At 37.1% G+C, this 20,857-nt stretch overlaps 1 protein-coding gene across 5 annotated transcripts in view; it reads left to right on the forward strand.

Annotated features, from left to right (window-relative positions):
* The window catches only part of KCNIP2 (potassium voltage-gated channel interacting protein 2), a gene marked incomplete at both ends in the record, with an annotated part of 124,284 nt that extends 112,452 nt beyond the window's left edge, over nucleotides 1–11,832 (forward strand). For 3 of the 5 annotated variants that reach the window (XM_081328958.1, XM_081328956.1, XM_081328957.1), the window contains 8 exons: nucleotides 2,650–2,752; nucleotides 4,637–4,757; nucleotides 6,319–6,388; nucleotides 7,851–7,921; nucleotides 10,204–10,311; nucleotides 10,430–10,534; nucleotides 11,392–11,454; nucleotides 11,785–11,832. In XM_081328958.1, coding sequence (XP_081185084.1) covers nucleotides 2,650–2,752; nucleotides 4,637–4,757; nucleotides 6,319–6,388; nucleotides 7,851–7,921; nucleotides 10,204–10,311; nucleotides 10,430–10,534; nucleotides 11,392–11,454; nucleotides 11,785–11,832 — 689 coding nt within the window. Of the gene's footprint in view, nucleotides 1–2,649; nucleotides 2,753–4,573; nucleotides 4,758–6,318; nucleotides 6,389–7,850; nucleotides 7,922–10,203; nucleotides 10,312–10,429; nucleotides 10,535–11,391; nucleotides 11,455–11,784 lie in introns of all 5 variants that reach the window. The other 2 variants (XM_081328955.1, XM_081328959.1) reach the window with 2 other exon arrangements.
* Between the last annotated feature and the right edge of the window lie 9,025 nt (nucleotides 11,833–20,857).

Genomic DNA, 20,857 nt, shown 5'->3' on the forward strand with positions numbered 1-20,857 from the left:
AATATGCCAACACATTCATTTGTAATGCTGAAACACCTTAACAGAGGAATGATGATAATGATGATGATGATGATGATGTTGTTGGAAGGTACCTTGGAGGTCATCTAGTCCAACCCCCTGCTCAGGCAGGAAACCCTATACCATTTCAGACAAATGGCTGTCCAATCTCTTCTTAGAGACTTCCACTGTTGGAGCATTCACAGCTTCTGGAGGCAGGTTGTTCCACTGATTGATTCTTAAGTGAACTGTTAGCTTTCAGAAGGTGATTTTAATATGAAAAATATAATAAGTTAATTCACTCTATCTTTGAACATATTTTCTGGGGTAAATTATATGTTTAATGGCTGACCTTAGAGGGACTATAATAATTGTTCAGTAGGCAGTATGTTATTAATTAGTTAGAATGATATCCATTTCCCCCCCAGAGCTTTATGCAGTTTACCTGGGAATTTCCCTTCATTTTATTCCCATAACAGCATTTGAGATAGCTTAAGCTAAGAGAGGAGGACTGGCTGAAAATCATCCTGTGAGTTTCCATAGCTAAGGGTGGCCTTGAATCTGAGTCTCCTTGGTGCTAGTTCACACTTTAACCACAGTACTACAGTGGCTTTATTACTCTTGTAAAGCAGATTCTCCTTAGGAAGGAAATTCTTTTCACTATGTTCATTGAAGGAGGTATGAGTATGACTTGGGATGTAGATACTTATGTAGCTGTGTTCTTTTTGAAGTTTTATAGTAAATTCTTCATTTGGCATCCCAGCTTCCTTTAAGCTGGTGATTAGTTTTTCATATGATCCCATTGATAATATTTTTTCATATGATTACTTTCTAAGAAGGTGACTAGAGAGTTCAGGTTAGCTGAGAGTTTAAAGTCTATACCATGAAGCAAGCAATCCTATAATAGAATATAGTAGCATGTAACAGAAAGGGATAATAGCCCCCCACCCCCACCCCGCCCCAAACACACACACTAAATGTAAAGGTAACATATCAAAATTGTCACCAGAGCTAACATTTGTGGAGCATTACAGGAGAATAAACAAAGAATCAGAGGTGGCAAAAACTGGCGTGAAAGAACAGGCTGAAGTAGGAAGCTTCTGCTATTCAGGTTACTGCTTAGAAATGGGGTGAAAATATTTTTACAGTCCAGGATTAAAAAGGACCAAAGCCCAAGATATGGACAAATAAAGACATGTGGTGGACTTCTGTTCAAGACAGCAAAGGGATAATATAGCTCTTGTAGCCATTTTTGAAAATTAAAGGTATACTAGCAAAATAAATAAATAAATAAACTATGGCTCACCAAAGTCATGCTTGATACTCTTTAGATGTCCCTACATAACTTATTAAACAACTTACAGGAACTCTAACCATGGAAAAATGAAACTGACAGATTCTTATGCAGTACTTTTTATCTTGAAATTGCAGATCAGAATGAAGCTATATTTGCTTCTGGGCTGATTTATTATTTATTACCCATTTAGAGGTTATTTTCTGGGCAATTTGATCGTAAAGCTGTGTGGTTATCAACTGCTGCAAACGCAGCTAAGGTTTCCAGGTGTGTGCTTATAAAAGGGTGATGTACATATTCTGTGTAGGAATCATCTGTCTCTTCCTAGTTAATATCGTGGTAGATATCAACTAGTTTAACATGTGCATTAGATCTCAACAAGGACAAAAATGTGTGTGTAAGAGAAAGAGTGACTAGTTTTTAAAGTTACTATTTCAACTGCAATTATTATCTGTGGTTAGAAGTAGCTGCCAAGAGAGTAGGTAATGAACTGATGAAAGCCAGGACAGCAAAAATGAATGAAATACAGTGTACGTGGTTTCCTATACCACTTATTCTTTTAAAATGCATGATCAGTTGCTGCATTCTCAGTGCTTTTGCTCAAATGAATTAACCATGTTGTTTTCTAATTTTTGTTTTAAATCTTTTTACACCTGCTCCAGACTTATGCCTATATAACTAATTGCCTTTTAGTGTTCTCAAATTTAGAATTACATTTTAAAACTAAGACCTGCATCAATATGGTCACAAATGTAGTTTTGTGCCTCCTTAATATACAAAACTACAAATGGCGTGAAGAAATAAACAAACAAAAAGTCACCTTGCGATTGTTTAATTTTCATGCCTGAGCTGAGAATGTGGCAGGATTCAACTATACTATTATTTTTATTAACTATCTAGCAATTGTGCAGCAGGGGATAACAGTATGTTTCCAAGTATCAATTCCTTGAATCCACAAAATCTGCCAGTGTGTATTACACTGCCCAGATATGAAGTTTTTTCATGATTTCACTGCATGCTCAGTACTTGGATTTGAGACTGCTAAATTGTGGCTTCTAAATGCTGCTGGCAGAAAAAGAGGATACATAAACATCTGTGCTCTTTTCCTTTCTCATCTTTTTACTTATTGTTTCCTACAATCCACTTTGATTGAGAGGAATGATTATTTGTTTTAGGAGAGTTTTGTGCTGTAACCGAGTTGGACTCTTTTTTGTGTGTGGCAGCACTGAGGTTATGCATGTTTGTCTTCTTTGATTCATTCCATGCTTATTATGGCTGACACTCAGAGGGAATGATTGGGGTAGATAAGAGACGCCGTGATGTGTTAATTCCTTGTGGCGCTTGTCATTTTCTTGCAGGCAATCCATCTGGTCATGCTAAAAAAGCCTTGAAGCAGCGGTTCCTCAAGCTGCTGCCCTGCTGCCGCCAGCCTAAATCCATCCCCTCAATCAGCGAAAGCAAGTGATACTTTGTGCCTCTTTATTTTCTCTGTGCTGTGACATTACAATATCCAGGAAGGGGGGAAAAGGATTCCCTCTGTACAGAATTTATATAAAATCCTTAGATAGTTCTTTTCTTAAAACAAATTTTAGATCAAATGTATATTGTAATAATAATTACATGTTAGTAACACCTAAGATACAAAATGGATACCCAAGGCAGATTTTCTGATTTGAGCCACTAATATTATACCATTGCTTTGTGGTGGAATTGGGTCTTTGTTACCTTCTCTAAGTGCTTACTACAGTGTGCAGAACCATTATGGGCATCAAGGTTTGTGTATTTATTCCTAAAGTACTGGCTAACTCTTGTTGAGAGATGGATCCTTTCCTCTGCCTATTGTAAACCAAGCTTTGTAAGACAGGTTTGTTCTGTATTTATTAACATCATGCCAGACACAAGTTAAGAATGTACTTAATGTCCACTTTCAGCATATTGTTCAACTCATTACCAGTAATAATAGTTGTATGCTACTGCCAAAGCCTGGCCTATTCTTTCAGGATGTTTTAGTGATCTGTGCAAAGTTTAAATAGTCCAAATGATAAGAAATAAACTGTTTTTCTTTCCACTCTTTTCTGATTTTGAAATACTTTTTTATCCTAGCCCCTGGGAAAAATAAATTCATTAGGGACCTTTGCAATATATCTATTGTATATGTATTTATCTGCACTCACACACTTCCCTTCCATATATACTTCAAGCAATGTACTGAAAATTGTCTTAAATTGAGAATACAAGGGTTCTTTTGCAATTCTCAATAGCTTATTAAGTTCATTGCTGTGATTGGCTAAATATCCTTGAGAATCTGTGATTTACCGATGTCAATATGCATAGGGACTAAAGGATAAGGATTAGAGTTCCACAGCTTCAGATTTCTTTTTACATATTTGTGTTTGAGTCTAGAAAACTGGCAGAGAGAGACATATGTAGCAATGCTTGTGTGTTGCACCTCTAACTTTTATTCTCTTGGCTTTTGTGAATTAGTTTATGGTTTTACTTGCCTTGCAACTAATGAATGATCTATCAGCAATTTAACAAAAAGACAATGTTTTTTAATTCCTGAAACTTTCTACCCTCTGTCTTAGAAGGTGAGACATTTCATTTTGTTTGTCTGCATTAAATCACTAAGAAACTGTTGAGTTTGGCCTTAGGGCAGTGTTGGATAATGAAGGAATATCTTTCAGGTGCAACAGCTCTTTGAGTATTCAAAGCATATTTGTAGCTTTGCTGCCTACTGTAAATATTTCTCCCACCTGTTTGAAGATTTATATGCCTTTAGGTAGTCTAACAACATTCCACATTTTTCATGTGTTTTCTCATCTAATTGAATGTAAATCCCCGAAGTTATTATTGTACAGGGAAGTGGCAAACATATATTATTCATTTCTTGTGCTCATGGATGATAGGGTAAGCTGTGGCCTCCAGTTCCCATCTAAACCTATCCTGAAATTTATTTTTCTCATTTTGATTCCTTTTAAGCATAACAAGCAGGGGAACCTGGTTGATACTGCTCTATTATGAATAGACTAGAAGTCTACTCCTCCTCTAGCCTATGGTGTGATCACTGGGGCTCTGAATTTCTTACTATGCCTCTGTTTTAAGACTGTATCTTCAGAGGTTCTGTAGCATGCATACATATTTAAAATAGATTCTTTTACCAGAAAATAAAAAGAGGCATTTATTCTTACGTTCAGTCAAATGTAATGAGCCCTTTTGTGTCAGTCTGAGGATTGGGAAAAAAAATCAGTATCTGCAAGAGGAAAGAAGATGGAGTGAGCAAAGGGAGGAAGAAACTGAGGTTGTGCCTTACTATACTTCTGAGGTTCTTCTTTTTCCCACAGACAGCATAGAGGATGAGCTTGAGCTCTCCACTGTTTGTCATCGGCCTGAGGGTCTGGAACAACTACAGGAACAAACTAAGTTCAGCCGCAAAGAGCTACAAGTCTTATACCGAGGTTTCAAGAATGTGAGTTGAAAAGACTCTCTCCCCTTTCTAGCTGGCATTTCCTTCTTTCCTTCTCTGCATTCTCTTGAGTTGCTTCTTTTTTAAATGAACCACCATAATTATTTATTTACTATATGCTCATGTTATTATACCATTGGTAATTGCTTATTTATATCCTAAAAAACGTGAACAATTCTGCAATCCTTTTTTTTGCAATAAGATATTTTTTCCTGATTATCTAACTTAATACCCCATTCTGGTAGCAGTTTTCTCTTCAGAATTGACCTCTATACTATCTTCTGTCTTTATTGGGACTTCCAACAAATATATATCCCCCTCTTTCTGAAGGTCAAACTGCATTCAGCTACACTTCATTTTACTTTATCCTCCCATTATCTTCATTATTTGGAGACCTGAAGAAGATCACAGTAAGTAGGTGCGGAAGGATTAATTTTATATCTGCAACATTTTCTTTTCTCTCTTCAGTTTAAAAGCAAGATAAAAATCCACTCTCTGTTGTTGCCAATTTAGTTATTTTTCAGAACATGAAGGGTGAATTTTACACTTGAAGGAGAAGACATAAACCTCCCTTTTGATTTTAGTCAACATAACACACAGCAGTATAAAGGGGGAAAAAATGAAGCCTGCTATATATTTATCACATCAAGTTGCTTAAAGACATTATAGAACAGCAAAGAATGATAATTGTTATACAGATGACTTTGTACTATTTTTGTATTATTTTTCACATAAAGCTGCAGTTACACCATTTAGTTCCATGTAATTCAATATTCTTATTTTCTTATTTTCCTCCATGGTATTCTCAGAAGTTTTCTGCAACTCCAAAACCTTCCATATTCTTTCTATCCTACCTCTTCAAAGTCCAACTTTTGCTTTCACAGGGAAAACCTTTTGCAGGTATAAACATGTCACAGCACCTAAATACTTTTTTCAAGTCTTCATTGCAATCCTACCAAGTTTGAGAGCCACTTTGCTGTAGTGATTGAAGCATCAGGCTGTGAGTTTTAATCCCACTTTAGGCAGAAAGCTAGCTGGGTGACTTTGAGCCAGTTACCTTCTCCCCACCCTAAGAAGAAAGCAATGGCAAAATTCTGACTCTGGCCAAGAAAACTGCAAGGATTTGTCCAGATAGTCATCAGAAGTCAACATTGATTCAAAGACACCAAAAAACAAAGAAACAAACAAATAAATAAATCAAATCTTCATCCTACCTTTCCTACCAAATGCTAGTCTGCAGCATATTTCTTGACTGCTGGGTCCTTTGCTATTTATATTTGATCCTGAAAGATAGCAGCTATCCACCACTATTAATTTCTCTGCCAATGTTAAGGCTGGTTGCTACACTTGTTGCCCCTAGTTTGACCTTCCCATTTGTCCACTGCCAATACCCCAGGAGATAACTAATATCCAAGTTCTTCAAAAGGAGAGAATTCCTCTTTCTGTTGTTGTTTGATGGGGAAACTAAAATCAGTTTCTCATAGATAACACTGCTTGCCGCACCTGGGATGTTGTAGATTAGCAATTCCAACTAGTGAACAATGTACACTTTTCTATTTGATAGGAATGCCCTAGTGGGATTGTTAATGAAGAGAGCTTCAAGCAGATCTACTCACAATTCTTCCCACAGGGAGGTAAGTCCTTTATCAGAAGAGCTAATATTTTGGAAATGTTGCAAAGCTAGGTAAGGAGAGTGAGCTGGCAGTTGTTGGAAATAAAACATGAGAGACTTTACATCCTAAGCTATAGTTTCCTTACCTTCATTGCCAAACATATATCCCTGGAATAATCCTCTGTCTCCCTCACAGGATAAAGTAAAAAATGTGAACACTGTTCATTGGATCATACATCAAAGGAATAGTGACTTTGTCAACTGTGACACTTTTAAATTTGGCCATTTTCTTTGCCTGATGTTAAATTGATATTTTCCTCATTTAAAAGATATATATATATATATAGTTATTTAACTCATGTAATCATGACTTTGGATAGCGCATATTAAATATAAACCAAACAAACAACAAGTACAGATAAGAAACCATACAGAATTGTATGTTATCTATAAACAATGTATCGGATAACATCGTTAGTAGCAACCAGCTCCAGAAGACAGATTTATTCATCATCCTGACCCAATAACTGGGACAGAAAGCAGATTTTCAAAGGTTTCTGGGAGGCAGACAATGTTTGGGCCATTTTAAACTCAGAGGGAGGAGATCATTTCAAGGGATCTGCCACAGAACAAATCCCAATAGACAACATAGTCTCAGGGAGAGGATATAAAGCTTACCCAACATGTGAAAGTGGGTGGGATGGGCAAAAATGGTTAAAGTCAAGTGATCCTACAAATAAATAGGCTTTGTTTTGAAATGAACTTCATGATTATGTAATACAGAACAATTCTGTAAAAATGATACTTGTTATATTATCACCAAATCCTAAAGTTTTGCAATAGCTGGATGTGTTATTTCCTTCTTCTAACTTTCCTTTAATTAAAAGAAATTTATTATGCCAGTTCTAACCTGGCATAACTATCGACTCATATTTGAAAAATGAGGGGCTTAAGGTGCACAACTATTCTTGGAATACTGTATTCTCCGTTCTAATGGAGTATCACCAGCATAATCAGAATAGTGATAAAATGTTCAGCCTCCACTTTGGGAGACTTTTAGTTGTGGCTTTCATACTTTTTCTGTAGATGTCCTTTCTGGCGTGTAAAAGATAGTACACTATATTGCATGGCTCTCTCAATTAGTTTCACAGAAAGCAAAATTCAACAGGATGCTACATTGGTTGCTGATACGGTCTTAATGGTATTTTTACACTGTTGCTCACTTGTTACTAAAAGTATTCTTAATTTGATATGTATTTGTATTGATACATTCTCTTGTATACAAAAGAGGATGGTAAATGTTGAAATAACTACATCTTTTGCATCTAAGAGTGAGAGATTATCAAGTTATGGTATCTACAATTTCAAAAAAGTTTCAGCTTAGCTATTTTCTCTAAGTTTCCTGACAATCAAATGATTCAATAAAATCCACTAAAATATACATACATGGTAGTTCTTACTAGGTTTGATGTATCTGTTTTTAGATTCTAGTACATATGCAACTTTTCTTTTCAACGCATTTGATACTGATCACGATGGCTCTGTCAGTTTTGAGGTAAGATTCCATGTACTTATTTATTTATATGTGAGCCCCTATAACACAAAACTAAAAGCAACTGTACCTACTCTTATTTATTATGTGTATATGTGTGCGTGCGTGCGTGCGTGCACACACACACACACAGCAATTAAAGAACAAAAACAATAAAAACAAAGTAAAATGAAATATATAACTGTCAGGATTTTTTTTTTAAAAAGGTGGTAAAATAACCATCTCACAGGCTCTGACAATATGACTCCCATGGCTGGGAACACAACCACTTCTTCAAGGCCTTGACAAAATCCAGCAGAGGTGGGTCCAAGGAATGATGTATTATAATAGAAAAGGCTCATTTCCTGGGTCCTGCAAGATGACACTCCTTAATTGAAGGACCCATAGCATGTCTCTTCTGCTGGATCTGACGGGGCAGGTAGAAATGATGCCTAGGGATAGGCCTTCTGCAGAGTAATTAGTATTTTTGAAGAAATTTTATTTACCTTAGCAGTTATACTCAGGACTCTTATAGACAAATGAAAGCATAAATAACACAACTTTGCAAAAAAGCAGTTAACCTCCTTTAACCTCACTCCACAAAGATGGGCTACAATAGAATTTGTGCTGATGGAAGTCACTTTGCCTTCCAAGAATGCTGTGTTCAGATGAATACCATGTCTAGTTAGATTTTTTTTTAAAAAAAAGGAATACATACTTCTGTATTCTAATTTTGAACCTTGCCATTCAACGAATCATTGAATAATAGGCCATCTGCTGGTACTATCAGAATCTGTATCTGTCTAGTAACTGTTGGAAATGTAGGCAAAAGCCAGGCACATATTATCACCTTTGGTGGACATGGCCTAAAGCAAAAAAAATTTGATGAAAAATACACATGTGGTTAAAGAAAATATTAAGAAAACATGTACATTTTAAGCCAGAACTATTTCTCTTAGATATAATTACAGAGAACAATGAGAAAAATGTATATACTTAATATAACATGTATTAACAGCAGCGAGAATTACATTTGCAGAGTTTTGGAAAAATGAAGAAACACCATCAGAAGAAGATATAATTAGGAAAATTTTGGATTGTGCAGAAATGGATAGGCTTACATTGAAAATGAAAGGGAAATTAGATACAGAATATTTTTAAACATGGGATAATTTTTATAAATGGCTACAAAAGCGGAACAGAGAGTAGAAATGGAAGTTGTATTACTATCCATGTTAAATATGTGAACCCAGATAACACATTGTTTATTAAGTACTAAAGATATGTAACTATAAAAATTTAATAAAATATCTATAAAAAAAGGATCTGTATTTATGTGCCTCAGGGTTTAACACACGACAGAATACATATTTTAAAAGGGGTGTTTATCACTAACAATACAAAAACAGGACAAAAACTATGCCAAAGATTTCCAGCAATTCTAATTAAAGGAGAGGTTGAAAATAATTGCCTATACCTGTGTTATATGTATTAAACTACTAAATCTTGAGCAGTTGTATCTTCATCCAAATATTCTTCTCTACCATGAATGGATAGATAAAATCTGTCAGTCTATACAGGTAGTTCTCAACTTACAACCAGTTTCTGTTGCAAAGCAAAACTCTTATTGAGTTTTGCCCCATTTTACAACCTTTCTTACCACAGTTGTTAAGTGAATCGTTGCAGTTGTTAAGTTGGTAACATGGTTGTTAAATGAATCTGGCTTCCCCATTGACTTTGCTTGGTAGAAGGTCACAAAAGGTAATCATATGACCCTGGAACCCCGCAACTGTCATAAATATGAGAAAGTTGCCAAGCATCTGAATTTTGATCTTGTGATCATGAAGATACTACAAAGGTCGTAAGTGTGAAAAATGGTCAAAAGTCACTTTTTCAGTGCCATTGTAACTTTGAACAGTCACTAAATGTGCAGGTTCGCATCCCACCAGGCTCAAGCTTGACTCAGCCTTCCATCCTTCCGAGGTAGGTAAAATGAGGACCCAGATTGTTGGGGGCAATTAAGCTGACTTTGTAATAATGCCGCTTGGGAGGGGTGTGAAAGCCCTAATAAGCAGGCATATACATAGAATGAAGGCTACTGCTAAGCTTGTAAGCCGCCCTGAATCTTCGGAGAAGGGCGGGATAGAAATGGAATTAAAATAAAAAATAAATAAATAAATGAACTGTTGTAAGTCGAGAACTACCTGTGGTCACTGGATCTACTTTACATTCCTGCAGCATATCACAACTGTAGTAGTGCTTAGACTGTATTTCATGCTTTCTTCATCACCTTGTCTCTCTTGCAGGATTTTGTGGCTGGTTTGTCCATTATTCTCCGTGGCACTATAGATGATCGGCTCAGTTGGGCCTTCAATCTCTATGATCTGAACAAAGATGGCTGTATCACCAAAGAGGTACAGACAGTAACAGAAATCAGTAAGGCCAGAAGATGATGAACTTTGCTTGAATCTGCTTCAGTAAGAATCTGCTGGCCACATTGGCTAATAATTCTTTCTGTGTTTTGACTTTCAGGAAATGTTGGATATAATGAAATCCATTTATGACATGATGGGCAAGTACACTTATCCAGTCATGAGAGAAGAGGCACCCCAGGAACATGTGGAAAATTTTTTCCAGGTAAGCTTAGTAGAGTATTTCCATGTCAGTATCCTGCACTTTTTTTCATGGTCAAGAGTATGTATTACTTTGGTCTGCCTTTTTGGGAGGACAAAGCCTTCCTCTTCCTCTTCCTCCTTTCCCCTTTCCTTCTGGTTCCTTCAGTCTCAGTCCTGCCCATAGTATAATTCCTATAATTATGTCCATGAACTTTTTTTAGCAACTTGATTGTTTCTGTCTCCTTAAATCAGGTGTGTCCAATCTTGGTGACTTTAAGACTTGTGGATCAACTCCCTTGCTGTTTGGGAAATTCTGGGAGTTGAAGTTCACAAATCTTAAAATTTCCAAGGCTTTTCTGCCTTAAATATTTTCAAAATAATAATAATAATAATAATTTTATTTGTATACTGCCCTTCTCCCGAAGGACTCAGGGCGGTGAACAGGGCAAACATATAAAAATACAAGAATACAAATATTAAAAAAGATTAAACAAGGTGCCCAAAACTAACAACAATAAGTTAAAATGCACTAAAACAATATTAAAATCCAAACCCATCACCCATCAGGCCAGGCCGGCTTGTTCGAACAAGTAGGACTTCAGATCGCGTCGGAAGGAGCGAAGGTCGGGCGCCATCCGGAGCTCAACCGGCAAACGGTTCCACAAATCCGGCGCACCCACAGAGAACGACCTCCCCCTGGGGACCACCAGAGATATAAAGCCATTTTCCACTAGTCAGGCTTTTCAGATCATAGACATGTTGCTAAACCAGCTGTCTCTAGGCTGGAAATGTGTTAAGATATTATAGGGTATTTCTCTGCATTTGAAGGTCTTCTAGGAATCTACTTCGTTTCTTCATCAATTTTCATTTACATTTCAGAAAATGGATCGGAACAGAGATGGTGTGGTGACTATCGATGAATTCATTGAATCCTGTCAGAAGGTAACACCATTGTCCTCCTGGCATTTTAATCCTTCATAGCAGTGAATAAGGAAAAAATGCACAGCCAGTCCTATTCTTTGCTCTATAGATGAGAACTTTTTATCATCATCATCAGTGAGATCAGGTAGTGATATTTCATTACTAGCTCTGGTTTATATTAATACTATTGTGGCGCAATTGGGGGAGTAAGGTGAAGAAGTTGGAAAATACTGCTTCAGCCAAGGCAGGTTGTGAGGAGAGTGCTGAAACAACATTTTTAGTAACAGTAAAGCTATACCTTCTTAATTTCCCACTTTTTCTAAGGCCTCGATTCCATCTTTTCTCTGGCAGGATGAAAACATCATGAGTTCCATGAAGCTTTTTGACAATGTGATCTAGCTGACCACACCTGGAGCCAACACCGTCATATGCACACCAGGGCTTTCTCTGAGGCACTCTTCCCTTGGCTGCATGGACAAAGCAGGCCCATTTTGTGGAGACAATCCTCATGTACTCAAGATCCAACTGGGGTGGGATGGGGAATCCCTACAAGGGGAAACAAATGGGAGTCTTTGTTTGGATTCAGTAAGGCTAGGCAAGGAGCGTATCCTAGAATTTACAAGCTCTTATTCTAGGAAATTAACTACAAAATGAATTGCCTCCCCCCAAAAAACTGCACTGACCTATCACTATATAATGTGCTTTTCCTTAAGACTTCTCAAAATCACAGCAACCCCATGATCCTACATTAGGGCTTTCACACGCTCAAATGGCAATGTAAGCATCAATTGTTAAAAACTCTTGTAAGTGCACTCTTACCTTCAAGGAAGGGAGTCCATCTGATCTGCACCAAGGTTCTCACAGCACATGGAGTAATATTCTAATGCTTCCAACAAGTGGAGGCAATATTTTCCAGTGTTAAGATATCTTGCAGTTCCGCTGTTACATTCAACTGAATTCAGCTTTTCTGGAGAAAACTGCAGAAGAATGGTATTTTGCTCTGGAAAAAAAATTGTTTGCATACACACACACACACACACACAAGTGTGGGTACTTTGTATCACTCCAGACTTAAGTGCAAAAGAATTATTAGCTTTTTTTTAGAAATCAGGAGATAAGTTACAAATTATGTTCAGATTGCTATTCAGAGAAAAAGTGCTTAACCAAATAATTGGGTCAAAGATTTTCACTGCTCCCTGACTTAGTAAATAAGGTGCAAACGGAACTAGAAACAGGGAAATTTACTTAGTAGAAATGTTTAGGTCAGAATGGGATCTAAATCTGTTGGACTTGTCTGAAATGGTATAGGTTCTCCTGCTTGAGCAGTGGGCTGGAGTAGAAGACCTCCAAGGTCCCTTCCAGCTCTATTCTATTCTAAGAAAAAATTCTATGAAGCCTCACTGGATGTGTCACCAGATGTTGATGTTACGATATTACTATTAATTACTTTCTGCAGCTAGATACTCTACAGAAATACCAAGAGCTCCAGTATCCTTAGATGAGAAACAAAGGGATCAGCTAAGTTTTGGATAGCAATATGCTTAATGCCATGGTAATATTAATGTATGAGGGCTCTGGACTCGTGGGATTAGGGCAAAATTTAACATTGTGCCTTGTCTTTGAATTTTATGTATAGACAGCTTAGAAGCAGAAGTAGTGTTGAATGGAAGGGGGAACCCACATGAGAGGAACAGGAAAAAATCTATTGGGAAAATAGAGGGAGATACACCTGGGTGTTCCTTTCCTGTGCCAACAATCTCTTTTTTCTGTAAAGGAACTTTCCCTTAGCACTTGCAAAGGGTTATTTTTATGATTTTGTTACTATAGCATTACCGTGATAAACAGCCTATGGGCCCTTCAGTTGTCAAAGCATTACAAACAACGAACAACTTCAGAGCATGCTTGCTCCAAGGACATGCCAGGTTCTATACAGAATATAACAGCAACATAACAGACATGTTGAATAGGCACAACGGGGATGTAGTAATGGGGATGTGCTAGTGAAATCATTAGTAGAGGAAAAACTTAGGGTATTTATAAAGCACTTTGAAAAAAAAGTGAAGCCTTTTTAAAGGGTTTAAGTAAAAATAAAAATAAATACAAGGGTGCTGATAATGGAACAGCTGTGTAAACTCAGGACTACAACATGGAAACTACACGAAAAAGGAAGAGAAGTGATGTGGAGTAGAAATATGAGGAAAGAGGAGAAACTTAACACTGAATATATTGGCAAAGGTCAACTTAAGGGAAAATGTAATATGGCAAGAGATGAGACCACTTGGGATATTCTGAATAGACTGTAGGAAAGATGCCCAGCACGAGGGCATAAAGTAATGAAGATATACTGAATCAAGATAATAGGCAATAGGAAAATAGGTAGGCTTTGTTATTTAAATTCAAAAACAAAACAGGCAGCAAAAGTGAAAATTCTAACAGATTCAAAGCTGAATCATAACAGACCAAGAAAATACCAAAGTATATTGTTATCACTATACACTAGCCTTTCCCCAAAATGATGCCCACAAATTGACTGGGCTATTATACATCTAAAAAAAAGTGCTGCATCTGAAGAAATCCTGCAGAATTATTAATACAGCAGCTTTTAAGAACTCCCAATCAGCACAACCATATTATAGAAGTTACAATCTTAATAAATGAAAGGCACTAGATTGAGAAGTATGCAACAGTTAATATTTAATAAATAGATGGCTATTTTTCATCTTTTCATCCCCTGAAATAAATGGTTTGTTCTAATATACAAATATTAAAATTTAATCCACATTTCTTTTTTAATGGCAGTCTGCACTGGTATTTCCTCTTAATAATCAATCGTGGTAACTTCTGATTTTTCTTTTTCAGTTTCAGATTTTTTTCTTCCAGCTCTTAATATGTATTAGGGTACCTTGTCAAACAAAGCAAGCTTCAAGGACTTCTGCTGTAGGAATTGCATGAGGAATAAATATTTCAGGACTCCAAAAGAAGTTCAGGAAATATTGGATTGAGTCTAGAAATGGAACTGCCTGGCTCAGGATTTATTAGCTATGCAAACAGACTGCCATATGCACTGTAGCCACATATGGCTCTTCCCCTTGAGATTATTTTACATTTTGCTAATCCATTATGCCAGGGGTCTTCAAACTGGGCCCTTTTATGATTTGTGGACTTCAACTCCCAGAATTCCTCAGCCAGGAGTTGAAGTCCACAAGTCATAAAAGGGCCCAGTTTGAAGACCCCTGCATTATGCCATATTATTAAGATTGCTGGAATCTGCTTCTGGAGAAAGTTTAGTACCACCCGTTAAGATGTTTTATTATAATTTTTTCAAAGAAACATTTTCTTAATATTTTGTTGTTTTTTCTTTTATTTGATATAAAAAAAACTATTCTTAGTGTATTTTCCTAGTTTCCGTATTTCATTTCTGCAATCTCCCTCCATACTTCTGTTGGACTAACCTCAGATGAAAGTCGATTCAAATGATGTTCTTTAATTCTCAAAAGGCCCAAAATAGTAGCGGAGGAGAAGAAAAAAAAATCACTTCAGTTCCCTGACCATCTCCAATGGCCACTCAGGTCAGCCAAAATAATTGGTATTGCCTTACTAATACCTGTTTTTTATTCTCTAATTTTTCCTTACAACAGTTGGGTATATGATGTCATTGGAATTAGCTGGTTCCATAAAGTGGCCATTCAATTTAACATGCACAGCATATTACTATCATACTTAAGTTTTCCATACTGCTAGGGACAGAACTGTCTTCCTGTGATATGGAAGCTCAACACAAACAGCATGGGGGAAAGCTACACTTTGTTTCATGATTAATATGGAGAAATGCCACATGGGGAAAGATATTGGTGCTGATAAATATAAGTGGGGCAAAATTAGAGGAGTAGCCTCTGATATTTGTGTTAGAGGAATTCCTCAGCCAAAATGGATAGAGATATGACTGCTGTCTTATATTATTAACAAAATAATTTATTTTTATTTTGCCTAACTAAAATATATTTCTTATTCAAAAGAATGTAAGATTGCCAATACTTGTAAAGCCCAATTTACCATCCAACCCATTACAGTCTTGCCTTCACTATCAGCAGACGATATTTTCCTACTCCCAAGGACATAGATATAATTATAATACTGATTCCTTGGAACCAAGAACAACACAAGAATTTATTCAGCGTACTTTTATTGTTGTTGGCCTATAGACAGGAATCTTGCCAGACTAAAGCACAATCTGCATAACTATTAAATATACCCTATGAAAGGTTACAGAGGTTCCACTCTGGCCTTCTTCCTGCATAGCAAGGATTCTAGACTGATTTGCTCTTTCGTAAAGACTCCTCCTGCAAGTTTGTACCACATTCTACCACAATATCTCATTTACAGGAGACGGAAAATGAAGAAATGTGCATTGTGATGTCATAATGTAAATTCCACACTTTACTTGTGCCAGATATTAGACCTTAAGTGCTGTACAAAATTTCCACTTGGAGTTGCTATGTGTGAGCTGGGTGGCTATATAACTCTATTAAATAAATAAATAAAATATTTGCAACGTTTATGTGATGACACCATTATGAACCTATCGTCATTTTGACATCATCACAGTTTGTTGCACATACAGGTGAACTCGTTCCTCTATTTTCTCTTAATTCAGATACAATTTTAGATCTAGGGGAAATTATCCTGGGAGCAAATAAGGAACTGCACATCAATTTTCTGATCACAATGAACTCTATAGCTCTTTTGCCATCCGGTTAAAATAAGGGCTTCTATCCCCGTTTGAGGAAGCAATTCTCCATGCAAGGGTATTTTATATCTGAAAATAGTGTCTTAGGCTACATATAAAATTTCAGTGAATGCAGACTGTCTTCCTAATATCTAATAAAGTAAGTTTTCACAATTATGGATGGCACAATTTATGAATTTACTACCACTTCTGCAGATACATGTTTATGGGTAAAGTGAGAGTTTCGATTTGCTTTAGAAATTACGATTACATGAACCAATTATTTTATAAAACATGATGTCATGTGTCCTTCTCATTTGGGATTACATTTGCTATTTTCCCCATCATATTAACTTGATTTGGTTCATAAACCGACTCTGAAACCTATACAATTCTTTCCTAATTTGATCCTTCCAGATGTGTTCAGGTCTTATCACTGCCAATCAGCAGTCCACTAGAGTAGATGCGGATGATAGGATTGATAGCTCAACACATCTGGAAGGGTTAGTTTGCAAAAGTCTGCTCTAATCTATCTTTCATCCTGACATATTGATTTAATATGTCTCCATATTACAGTATGCTTTACAGTATGCTTTGTTAAATACACGTGTGGGGCTGTATTCAGTTCTGGAAGTTGGAGACTGCTGCTGCTGCTGACTGTTCCTTACTCACATACTAGCTGCTTCCTTCTACCTGTCTTTCATTACAATCAGTAGTGGGGCCAAGCAGCCTAATTCCACTGCACAAGCTCTGCTATCAGCTTTGCATTTTCATCTGTATATATTTTGTATAATAACAATCAGCTATAACAATAAAATGCACACCTAATGGCTATGTACAAACACCATAGCCTCTGCTACTGTTTGCTTTGCTATGTTCTTTTCACAATGAGTTTTGAGGTATTATGTTCTTCAAAGGGAATATTTACTCTTCCCTTTTTCTCTTTAGTGTCCCTTCTACCTTGGTTCCTCTCATTTCACTATAAGGTTATGAGATTTTCTAATAAAAATTCCATCTAAAGCCTGCTTTCTAAAGTATAGCACAGTGCATTATAATCAATTTTACAGATTTTATATAAAATTGTTTTTAATACCTGTTGGTTATATTTATAGCTCACTTTGTCCTTTGGCAGGGAATAAGTAGCTGTTTTAATATTACATTCTGATTCTTCTGACAAGTGAAACTTCTGATTCCCCAAATTAGATGCTAATACAGTACATTCTAACTATATTTTGCATTGTAATGCTGCCATTACAGTCATAATTAGAACACATCTAATGCCTGATGAAACTCAGATCCATTTTGTACTTTTAGACATTATCAGTTCAGGTATAATCACTGTCTCACAATTTGTCTGCAAAAAGATTAAGGTAAAGGTAAAGGTTCCCCCGCACATGCGTGCTAGTCGTTTCCAACTCTAGGGGCCGGTGCTCATCTCCGTTTCAAAGCCGAAGAGCCAGCGCTTGTCCGAGGACGTCTCCGTGGTCATGTGGCCAGCATGACTAGACGCCAAAGGCGCACGGAACGCTGTTACCTTCCCACCGTAGTGGTCCCTATTTTTCTACTTGCATTTTTACGTGCTTTCGAACTGCTAGGTTGGCAGAAGCTGGGACGAATAACAGGCGCTCACTCTGCTACGCGGCACTCGGGATTCGACCCGCCAAACTGCCGACCTTCTGATCGACAAGCTCAGCGTCCTAACCCACTGAGCATCTTTCTTGATGAACATACGGTACTGTGTAAACTCATGCAAATATACATATGATCTCTATAACAAACGTGGAAACTATGCAGCCACAACTTCTATTTTCCTTTTGCCAGGGCTCATTAAAGGTTGTGAAATTTTATTTCATAATACAATTCAGTATTCTGTTATTTTACTTCCTTTTATGCATTAAATCCCAACTGCATAAATCATGTAGATGCTCAAGATTCCATGAATCTTTTCCTCTAATAAACTATGATCCATTTTATTTCCTTTAAAAGTACATTTATAGTACACCCCATTTTTGTGAAATATGTTGCTAGCTTGGGTTTTACCTAATCAGATTGCTAAAACTTACCATGATCTGTTGCCTTTTGAAGTATTTCTAAACAATTTCCAAATTGGAATTTTCCTTCTTTCTTTCATTTATACTCTGAGGAGTCCTCTAGAAACTCAGGACAGAATACATGATATGATTAAATTCTCCATGCTGCAACCATTTTATTTTTACAGGATTACGAAGTAGGTTAGACTGATTCAATGTAGGGTATACAAGCAACTTCATGGCAATCTGAAGATTGGTTTCTCAAGCTCTGTCCAACTCTTGCTCATGTATAGGAGTATGTGAAGGGGTATATTTCTCAAAGTGCCAATTATGAGGGTCTCAAATTAGGAATTTATAAGTAGACTGACTTATAGAAAATATCTTACTGTAATTCTTTCCCCATGCCTGTTTAATGGATAGTCAGCAAAAATAGAAATGTTGCCAGGTTGCCACCCATTTTATTTCTTAGGTGGGAAATCACCTACCTAGAAGGGAAAGACAACTAGTGGTAAAGATGTTATTTTATAATGATAGAAATAATAATGTACTTTCCCTGCTTCTACTGCAAACATGTTACCCAAACTAGTCGACAATATGCCGACTAGGCCTTCTTATCCATGCTGCAGGTACATTCAGGGGGAAAAAAAGGTTGACCCAAAATCGTGGTTAAAATTAGGAATTTACCTGATTGGCAATGCAGTATGTTTGTGATACAGCAGTAAGTTTGTCTCACATCACTTACTTACATGCTAAGTGCTTTGTTTCCATCCCAACAGATCTAATCAGCTCTGCAGAAGTGATAAAGTGTAACAATCAGCAAAGAAACGTAGAATGAAAAAAACAGTGATATTGTAATATTTCATTCATATACTAACAATTTGAATTGTTTAGTTTAAAAAAAGGAACTAAAATATGAGAATTCTTTAATAAGTATCCAAAAACAAATAAGATGCAAGTTATTGTTTTATATATCAAAATCAAAGAATGCAAAAACTAAATAGCTATGCTATTGATATATATATGATATATATATATATAATGTTTGTTAAGCATTCAGAATACACTTCCTTGGTCCCAGACACGGGACAAATCTTATTTCCTGTTTCAGCCTAGCCCAAGGCCATCTACAAACATTTAACACATATCTCCCTTGCTTCTCAGCTAACAAAGAGAGAAAGAGAGAGAGCCTGTGGCCTAGGGGTTAAAACAACTGCTTAAGACGCAGTCGGCCCAGGTTCGAATCTCAGAAGGGTATGGCTGACTGATGAGAACAAATAAGTTTGAAATGATCATATCAGTCTCCCTTTATTCTTTGTTAGCAAGCCAAAAAATGTACACACACACACACACACACACACACACACAGTGCCAAAGAATGTTCAAACTATCGCACCATTGCACTCATTTCACATGCTAGTAAAGTTATGCTTAAAATCCTACAAGCTAGACTCTAGAAGTATGTGGATCGAGAACTACCAGAAGTACAGGCAGGATTTCGAAGAGGCAGAGGAACTAGAGATCAAATTGCCAACATACGCTGGATCATGGACAAAGCTAGGGAGTTCCAGAAAAACATCTACTTCTGCTTCATTGACTATGCTAAAGCATTTGACTGTGTGGATCATAACAAACTGTGGCAAGTTCTTAAAGAGATGGGCGTATCAGACCATCTTATTTGTCTCTTGAGAACCTATATGCGGGTCAAGAAGCAACAGTGAGAACTGGACATGGAACTACTGATTGGTTCAAAATTGGGAAAGGAGTCCGGCAAGGCTGTATACTGTCACCCTGCCTGTTTAACTTATATGCAGAGCACATCATGAGAAAGGCAGGGCTAGATGAATCAAAAGTTGGAATTAAAATTGCTGGGAGAAAGATCAACAACCTAAGATATGCAGATGATACCACTCTAATGGCAGAAAGTGAAGAGGAACTAAAGAGCCTCTTGTTACAAGTGAAGAAAGAGAATGCAAAAGTTGGGTTGAAACTAAAGATTAAGAAAACCAAGATCATGGCATCCGGCCCTCTCAATTCCTGGCAAATAGATGGGGAAGAAATGGAGGTAGTGACAGATTTTATTTTCCTGGGCTCCAAGATCACCGCAAAGAGGGACTGCAGCCAAGAAATTAAAAGATGCTTCCTCCTAAGGAGGAAAGCCATGGCAAATGTAGACAGCACACTAAAAAGCAGAGACATCACCCTGACAACAAAAGTGCATATAGTGAAGGCTATGGTCTTCCCAGTTGAAATGTATGGTTGTGAAAGTTGGACCATAAGAAAGGCTGAGCACCAAAGAATTGAGGCCTTTGAACTGTGGTGCTGAAGAAGACTCCTGCGAGTCCCTTGGACTGCAAGGCGTTCAAACCAGTCAGTCCTAGAGGAGATCAACCCTGACTGCTCTTTAGAAGGCCAGATCCTGAAGTTGAAACTCAAATACTTTGGCCACCTAATGAGAAGAAAGGACTCACTGGAGAAGAACCTAATGCTGGGAAAGGTTGAGGGCAAGAGAAGAACAGAACGACAGAGAATGAGGTGGCTGGATGGAGTGACTGAAGAAGTAGGCGTGAGCCTAAATGGACTCCAGAAGATGGTAGAGGACAGGAAGGCCTGGAGGAACATTGTCCATGGGGTTGCGATGGGTCGGACACGACTTCGCAACTAACAACAA

This window comes from Vipera berus, assembly GCF_964194415.1.
Source record: "Vipera berus genome assembly, chromosome: 5".
NCBI lineage: Eukaryota > Metazoa > Chordata > Lepidosauria > Squamata > Viperidae > Vipera > Vipera berus.